Genomic DNA, 9,562 nt, shown 5'->3' with positions numbered 1-9,562 from the left:
ATACAGTTCATATTCAGGAATCAAAAACACCCCTCTTTTATAATCTCTGCATGTTACTTGATACATCCACTGTTTATTTAGGATGTCATTTTTAATGGTTTTCATACTTGTGCTGCAGAGACAATGCAGACAATAAAACTCAGGGGATATTTTCACCTTGTAATGATGCAATTAGAAAATAAATGAAATTGTTATGACAAGTGTAATTTTTTCTTTGTTTTGTTGTCAAGGAGAGGGATTCAAATGTAGGTACAGCTTTTTCTTCCAAACACTGGGAATCTTGTTCAATACATTATCTGAACACCTGTAGCCTATACTAAATGTCATGTGTTTGTCTTCACAAAACAGCTATTCTTGCTTGTATAACAATGGTGTCTCTGTGCCTCTGCTGTTCCCATTTCAAAGTGAAATGTGTGGTAACCCACCTAAGGCATGCCACTGTTCTGTCAATCACCCCTCTCCAGTTACCTAGACGTGGAGTTGGGAGGAGTGGGAGATTAATGTGTTGTCCCTGTTTCCTACCAAACCCAACAGCAGTAAGTCTTTCATTTTAACTCAGTTTGCTCAGAGAGAGAAAATGATTTAAAGACAATACAAAGTTAATTATTTTCAATTGGATTATTCTACTTCTGGTTTCATTTGACATTTACATAGCCTACACTGTAAAACAATTCTACTAATCTGGCTCTACCAACAGATTGTTTTGATTTCCCCATAAAAATATAATTGCAATGCTGCACCTGACACACCAACATGTAGCCTACATCTTCAGTGAACAGCAAGACGCCTTTTTAAAACAGCAGACCAAGGTTTTTAAAGTCTTCTCTCTTGAATCAAGGGCTTTTCCAGACACTGGGTGTTATTTACCATTGCTAAACAACATCAGAGGTGTGGCTGCTCCTCTGATCCCTGGGCATACTCATGATGAAACAGAGTATCTATCACACCTATCCACCCTGGAAAAATTGAATCATACTCTTTGATAGTTTCTATGTCTTTTGTATACAGTTTCTTTCATAATGTAGGTGACATTTCGATATCCCATTGGATTTTAATAAAATATTATTGATGAAACATAATGTATACTATAGCCTATTAGAAACTTTTGTTGTCTAATCAGTGACACAATGTCAGTGAACAGTAGATTTATAACTGAGAATTTGGAGATATTGTACTAAACTGATTGCAGTTCAACTAGACATGTTTTATTGTTTTTGACAAATATAATTCACAAAAACAAACCTTATACATCCACTTAAACTATTGGAGATAGGATCATAGATTCACAGCCTACACATAGGCTACAGTATCACTAGTATTGTGTTGTACACCTACAAGGATACAATAAAGAATTGCTTGACTATTTCTAGTAATAGCCTATACTGTATTTCTAGTACATTACAGTAAGTAGCCTAAGTCTTATATTGAGCAAAGTGACCAAAGTGGGACTTATGAGTGATTAATCTATAGGCCAATATATGCTGCATGTAAATATAATAGGCTAACTGATCCAAGTGGTGTTCAAAACAAACAACTATAACCAACATAGGCTATAGTCTTAAGTTACAGAAACTTTGAGTAAGAAACAAAAACAAGGAGAGAAGCTTTAAATATAATAGCTACTTAGTATTTTACCTAAATGTGTGAGATTACCATATAAAACGACGGTTATAAACTGACGCCCAAATCAAACAAACTCCAGAAAAGCCAACCCAGTGTCTGTGTGTGTGTAGTGTGTGTGTGTCTTCAGCTCTCTGACCTCTAGTGTTGGTGTCACTTCCGTGTTCCGCTCACCTGTTACACCTGCGTTACAGCGCTGCGCTACAGGCTGTGTAGGTGCGACTCCTGCTCAACCGGTGCACCTGTTGCCTTATTATCATTATGTCAGAGCCGGAGCAGCTGGTAACGTGCGAGTTAATATGCTCTCCCTCTCCGAGTGAACCAGAGGCGCTGAAAACCGGAGGGATGGATTATGACCAGCCGATTTTCTCGGTCTTGAACGGCGGTATGAAGGTGGAGGTGGGGGCGAACAACTCCTGCGACGACGGCGGCGTCGACTGTGGAGGAGGAGGAGGAGGTGGTGGTGAAGTAGTAGTGGCCTCCCCGACTGCGACCACTTCAGACACCGAGTCCGGGATCTTCTCCGGTGAATGTGAGCTGTGCGTGGAGCACGAGTCCGAACTGGACTGGTTCTGTGCCACCGAGCAGAAAACCATCTGCTCCCTCTGCGCCGTCGTGGGCTCCTGCTCCGGACACACGGTGACCCCTCTGGCCACCAGGGTGACCACAGTCAGGGTAAGTGCAAAAGGAAGGAGCATAGCACTGTTTGTGTTATCGTAAATCTTTAATTTTTATATTTTTATGTCTACTTTTTACTGTTGTTTTCAACTTTGTCCAAGGTTAATATATTTTCATTACTAAGAGGTTTAAAAGTAGCCCGGGAGGGTTACTTTCACTTCATGTGAGTGGGCCTGGCTTCCAACTTACAAACCTCATACCCTTGTTCACTTGATATTGATTTCACATGCATTTCACCATTTTTCTTATCAGGCCTCCTTGAAAACAGAATAATTACCTTAAAATGAAATGTTTCATGCTAAACCTGAGAAAGTACCCCCCACTCAGTCATGTGTCAAGGGCAGCAGCTGGTATGAAGCCACGCTGACAGAGTGATAACATGCAGACATAGTGTTCACATTATTTGACAGATTGTAATATGTGTGCACCAATCATTCTTTTTGGGGTGTGTCACATCTTGCATATACTGTATTTTTTTTCTCTCTGATTCCTTCGCATGGAATTTGAAAAGACAGGATTTTCTTGTTGTGTCTCCAGCTGATGATGGTTCATCCGTTGTAATGTGCTTGTTCAAAAACTGCAGTGTGTGTGTGTGTGTGGTTTTTTTCTAGAATCACCTGGTGGATGTGTGTGAGAAAATGCAACTCCAGGCTCTGAGGATTGAAAAGTTTATTGAGCAGACACTGACAGCCAAGGAGCAAAAGCTTCAGGTGAGAAACACCCACTTAATAATCACAATAGAAGATACAAGTCACCGGCTCATCTTTGTGTAAAAGTCACATGTGCTTTGCAGACGTGTGTGCGGTTTGCTCATGTAATTACTTTCCGCTGTAACAAGTCTCTTGGCATTACAGGTGCAACTAAGCATAATTGTTATTATCAGTTAATCTGCTGACTGTTTGTTTTGATTATTCACTTCATTGTTTAGTGTTTAAAACAACTGAAAATAGAGATAGCATCTTCAAATATCCTTATTTGTGTGGCCAACTGCTCCAAAAATAACAAGGGTATTTAGTTTACAATGATACAGATAAGACAAAAGAAGGAAATTGTCACACTTAAATAGCTGGAACCAAACAATACTTGGCATTTCTTCAGGATAAATAACTTATCCGTTAATAGGGTATCAGACTAAATATTTGAATATTACTATAGCACCAGAGGAAATCATCTTGCTATAGCAAGACTTTATGTGATACATTCATATTTTCTTTAAATTATTTTACATGCAAATACCTGAGCTTAGATCTTCGTGGAGCACATTTCTTTTACTTTGTGGTTGTACATTGTTAAGTATGATAAAAATAGAAGTTGTTCACTTAGCCTACCTTGAAGTAAACATTGCATTTGCAGAGATTGCAGAAAAGCTCCTCTTTCACTGCACTTATTAACCACCTTAACATAATGAGTGGTTACTGGTCACAGACACAGATACAGATTCTTTATGTGGAGAAAACCAGACCGCGGTTAAAAAAAGAAAGAAAAGAAAAGTAGAAGGAAACATTTTCTACCTTCAGAACCACTTGCTTGACATCGTGGGAACTATTTGAGTGGTTGGTGGATCTCTATAATATAGATGTCTGTGAAATGTCAGTAATGACCTGTGATCATCAGGTTTTGGCTGCTTATGAGCAACAGAACCTCAGGCAGCGACATTGTTTGACCTACCAGTACAGAAGAACTGATTTTAAAGACACCTGAATCCTTAGGTCCAACATAACTTTTATAGGGAACTATTAGGAATATGAAACTTCAGAAAACACCATTCCCTCTTATAGGATCTGACTTAAAGAGCCATTTCCAAGAAGTGAGAAAGTAACTCACTTGTTTTCATTCATAACTGAACACAACATCACTTAGTGGAAATGAAGCAGGTTGAGCAGGGTTGACGATTAACCTCTGGAGATGTAGTCAAATCCTTCAGTAAGTTTTTGATTTCTTTTTGTTGGACCTTTTCTCACAACAGGTTCTGTGATTTCATGGCAGGAAAAGCACGTTGACTGATAACATTGATAATGACTGTGCTATAGCCTACTCAAATTAGACTCACATGGATGGTCATAAAGTCAGAGTATTTTAGTGATTTAAGTGACTATAGTTAGTATAATTGTGTTTTATTGCTTGATTATAAAATTAAATTTAAAATCCACACAAGGTACAGCAAGGTGAATCATGAAACAAATTAAACAAGTTAAAATCACTCTTGCTTGAAATGCTAACGCTAAGCTAAGTACAGGGTACAGCATCAGTAAATGCTGCTTTTCCATTGTAACTGACTCTAATGTCTCTTCTTCACTATTTCTTCTTCTCTTGCGTTAGGCGGCGGCGAGCGGGGCGAGGGAGCAGGTGCTGGCTCAGGTCAGTGCGGCACGTGAAGCCCTGGAGGAGGAGGAGCAGCGCCTCCTGGAGGAGGTGCACAGAGAGGAGGAGCGGGTGGAGCAGTGCCTCCTCACACAGAAAGCCCACTGGAACAAGGCTCTGGCCACTCTGTCCCAGACACGCTCGCGCTTGGTGCACACGCTCACGCACACTCCAGATGCACAGCTTGTGGTGAGAGACTGGGACAGTTGTATCAGGAAGGACTGGATTAAAGGGGTAGTTCAACATTTTGGCATTCGCCTATTGCCATAATCCCTATAGTCACAGGGGTAGGTTCATTACTTTTAATTATCGGTGCATAAGACGGAGTTGTTTTCAAGGCAAATGCATAGCTGGAATGGAAAGAATGTAGTTCCGGCAATGCATTTGCCTCAAAAACAACTCTGTCTCATAATGTTACATTATTATTTCATAGCATGGTGAATGTGCAGGTCACAACTTCTCCACGAGAGCATTTTTGAGTTGTTGGATTGTGTATTGGATGAGTTTGTTGAGGCACAGGGGACCGGTACCGTTCACCTAACCCTCTGCCATGCATCCTGGGTGAGGGATCCCTCCTCTGTGGCTCACCCTGATGTTTCTCCAATTTTTCCCTGTTAAAAGGGTTTCCAGGAGTTTTTCCTCAGTCGATGTGAAGGTCTAAGGGCAAAGGATGTTGTTATGATGCCATGTGAAGCCCTTTGAGACAAACTGTTTGTAAAAAATGGGCTATACAAATAAAATTGCGTTGCCCTGCAGATCTCAAAACAACACACACCGATAATTAAAGGTAATGAACCTACTGCCAATGCCAAAATGCTGAACTATCCCTTTAAGGGATGACTGGGAATCATTGTGGGAAGATCTTTGAAGAAAAGAGGAAGTTGTGCTCAAATTTCAGTATCGTCATTATGGTCATAAATTACTGCACTATCTTAGTCCTCAGGGGCATAATCAGTTGTTTCTTGTCTCATCTTTCAGACCAGTGTCCAGGACATTGCTGAAAGGTAAGCCTGCTAGGGAGTATTATATATATTTATCTCTGATCAGGAAATACCAGGGAGGTTTATATCTCTCCTCTGTTTGTGTGTGTGTGTGTGTGTGTCAGGGTGGAGGAGGCAGAGGGGGTCGGGGAGCCCTGTGATACAGAGAAGCTCAACATGAACCCAGCATGCAGTGACAGCAAGCTGCTGAGAGGTCTGTGGGCCACTGCACTGCTGCTGGGGCCGAACGGTTAGTAGAGTTTTTGTTTGAGTTTCAACAGTAAATCTATCATCCTGGAGCGTTGTGCAGACACAACATGTCCAGCAGGGGGCATATAAGGTCATCACATGCACTGGTGATGTTCATTAGCAGACTTGCAAATGATGAAAATGAGGGATAGTTTCTCTTTTGTACACTCCGGTCCCTTCTTGTGCTCATCATAACAATATTAAAGCGTCTATTGTAAAACGTGATGCTGCTAGCCTATATAGTATATTTACCAGTCTAGAAGAAGCGTTGAAAGCAAAACCTGTCTCCAGTGATGGAAAACAAAGCTCTAGTCTCTATCACATCTTTTCAAGATTTAAGATGCCTTTATTATCATCGTACTGGTGAAACAACACAACAAAATTTATTTTGGCAACCGACCATTAGCATGCATCCCAACCTGTCTCGTCACTTTTCCTTTCCTTAGCCTTCGGTCTGCCCTGAAGGCGTAGCAGCTCCGAGGCCAAGTTAAAGCCTCTCATTTCGTAAACAAAACTATTCCTGAAGCTCTTGTCAAGCAACAGTCACAACCACCTGCTCCTGGCAAGAAGCCATATTCAGAGCCAGACGCTATACAAAAGGCTGCTTTAAAAATTGGATTCTAAGCTCCAAACATCCACCAAGAAGTGAAGAAATATCAGTTTGTTTGTTTTTTTAAGTGAAGGTAGCTATAAAACAAACTTAAAATACACTAGTACAGATGGGTTGCAAGCACAATATAGCTAATAGTAAAAGTTACAGAAATGAAAGTGAAAAGTAATACTGGTAATAGTACTTCATATAAGAGGTGGTGCAGGTAAACTTAATAGATAGGCTAGTTACATCAGTAACAACCTATCCTATTTAATATTAGCTGATGTGGCCCACAGTTTTGTACTGTCTAAATAAAACAAAAAAAAGGCAAATCTCTGTAAAATATTGTATGTAAACAACTGACTGAAGCTGTCGCATTGTTATAGTGGAGTAGAAAGTATCTGAAACCTTTCCACTACTCCACAACACAACAAGACACAGCAACAATATTGAGTTGTGTGTACTTAGTAAACTCCCTTAATTTGCTTGCTTTAGAGACACTGTTTTTCTGCATTTTGTACTATCCTGAACCTTCTTGTCTTGTGATATTTTGTAGTATCTCTGGAAATACATTCAGTCACATTTCATTACAAATGAAGAATTTTCAAAATGTATGAAAACATGAAGTGTGGTCATACTACTGCAGCCGTTTGTGACGTCCTCTCCCTCTTTTTCATTCTTTCCACAGCCTATGGATCACCCTACCTAAAGTTTGATGAGCGCACTTTGAGTCCTTTGCTGTCCCTTTCTGATGACTTTTGCACATTGACCTTCCTCCCCAAAAAAGTACGCAAGTCCCCGCCTTATGACCCAGCACGATTCGACTCTTGGCCCAACGCGCTGGGTTCCCTGTCCATGTCCTCTGGCACCCACAGCTGGGTGGTGGACGTAGGCCAGAGCGGTGCGTTTAAGGTCGGCGTCTGCTACGCTTCTCTGGAACGCAAAGGCTCCGGGAATGAGGCGCGGCTGGGCTATAACGCCGAGTCCTGGGTGTTGTCTCGCTACGATGGGGACTACTCCTTCGTCCATGCGGGGAAGAAGGTGCCCCTGCAGGTGGTGAGGACACCCCAGAGGATCGGCCTCCTGCTGGACTGGCCGAGTCAGACGTTGCTGTTTTACGAGCCGGACTCTGGTGCTGTGCTACACTGTGTCACCCAACAATTTACTGCCCCGCTGCTGCCGGCCTTTGCTGTGACGGACCGCAGCATCACCATTCTGCACTGACAGACAGTCAAAATAAATGACCATAAACATGTGAATAAATGCAAGAGAGAGCCTTCAATCTAATGTAAATGTCCTCAGCAGTTAAGGAGTATCCATCTCTACAATAACAAAACCTCCAGACACAGCATCAGTTTCTATTTATTCTATTTACTGTAGCTGCTGATTCTTTCTTTTCTTTTTTCTTACTGTTTTTAATGATTTAATAGGTTTGAAATTCTCAAACAATGGATCATATTATACAGTAGTTGTATTATTGAGACTGCGAATGATTGTTTTTTAAGAAGTTTGTGTTTTTTTAATATTATTGTTTGTATAATTAGTGTGATGAAGCTTCTGCAAGACTTGTAGAAAATATTAATTACTCTGGTTGATCCAGGACAATTGTCAATGTTATGTGGAAAATACTTAGTAAACTTGTTATACTTTGACTCTTTTTTTCTCTGACTCTGTAACAGACATTTCCATGATGGTTTTTATTATTATTTATTATTAGTAGTAGTAGAAATTACACAGTTATTATTTGGTTATATGGTTTGGTTACTGAGTTTGTCCTTTGATTCCACAGCAGGATTAACTTTTAGACATTTTATCAAAATGACTAATTCAAAAACACTGATTAGACTTGAATTTGTCTTGAACTTTCTTATTTCCATTTGACAAAACTGTGCTTTAATTTTTCAGCTTTTACCCCAACTGCTCCAAAAGGCAAGGGTTAGGTTAACTAGCATACTTTCAGACATTAGTGAATGTGCACAAAACGTTCCTAAAAAACAAAAAAAAAAAACAACAACAATGTGTATTTTGATGGAAAAGCAGACCGAACCTCTGCTACTTATCAGTATTTTATTCATACTACCACTAGAGGGCAGCAATGTACATGAAGCTTTCAACAGTGCTGCTTTCGAAGAGCATCATGACAGATCAGTGAAGTCGGCTAAATAGGTGAAAATATGACTCCAGGACCACGGATAGTTACAGTGCTGACTTCAACAAAAGACATCCAACCATCCTCCAACCCTTAAAGAGTACATATACTGTGCATGTCACCTGCTGAATGAATGGGTGTGATTGTAAATACCAACCTGACATTTATATTTATATAGGAGACAGAAGCGGGTTATACTTATGTATTATGTATCATTAACGCACAGGTTCAAGTGACCTGGAACAGTGTGTTCTTCTGATGCCAGATTAAACATATGAAAAGAGGTTAGTAGGCAGCGAGGTTACCAGAGGGGAAATGAATAAATATGATTCATATGAGTAGCTTAACCGGTTCATGATCAGAGTTATTATACACTGCCCGTCCCAAAAAAAAGTCACAATCCAATACTTTGTTTAACCGCCTTTAGCTATGATTACCATATGCATTTGCTGTGGCATCGTTTCGATAAGTTTCTGCAATGTCGCAACATTTATTTCTGTCCAGAGTTGCATTATTTTTTTTAAAAGATTCTCATTAAGGTCTGGACTCTGTGGTCACATTAGACCACATTTCTTCCTTGAAGATGATGGTTCCCCACTATCCTTCCAGTTTTTAATAATGCGTTGGGCAATTCTTAACCCAATTTTAGGAATCTCGTCTCCTTAGATGTTTTATTTGCTTGATGCATGACAATAATTTGACTCTTCTGAAACAGATTAACATCTTTTCCACGACCACATGATGTGTCCTCCAACATGGTTGTTTAAGAAATGAGACTGCATCAGTTAGGGTTAAATAAATTGTTGCCAGCTGAAACATAATCATCCATGCAGTAATTATCTTAGTTCAATCCAAGTGGTGACTTTTTTTTGGATGGGCAGTGTAGTATTTTTGTAAAGCATTTTGTTTGAATATTGACTTTGCCTTTAAGGG

General features: G+C 40.1%; 1 protein-coding gene across 1 annotated transcript; it reads left to right on the top strand.

Moving 5' to 3' along the window:
• Window positions 1–1,639: 1,639 nt before the first annotated feature.
• On the top strand, window positions 1,640–7,704 carry bspry (B-box and SPRY domain containing; the record flags this gene model as incomplete). The annotated part of the gene is given in 9 exon segments (XM_083984016.1): window positions 1,640–1,643; window positions 1,766–1,812; window positions 1,815–1,902; window positions 1,946–2,295; window positions 2,910–3,008; window positions 4,618–4,848; window positions 5,638–5,663; window positions 5,765–5,889; window positions 7,169–7,704. Coding segments are annotated over 9 exon segments (1,506 nt in total).
• Between the last annotated feature and the right edge of the window lie 1,858 nt (window positions 7,705–9,562).

This window comes from Trachurus trachurus (genome assembly GCF_905171665.1).
Source record: "Trachurus trachurus genome assembly, chromosome: 12".
Classification (NCBI taxonomy): Eukaryota; Metazoa; Chordata; class Actinopteri; order Carangiformes; family Carangidae; genus Trachurus; species Trachurus trachurus.
This window is presented reverse-complemented; position numbering and strand designations above follow the sequence as displayed.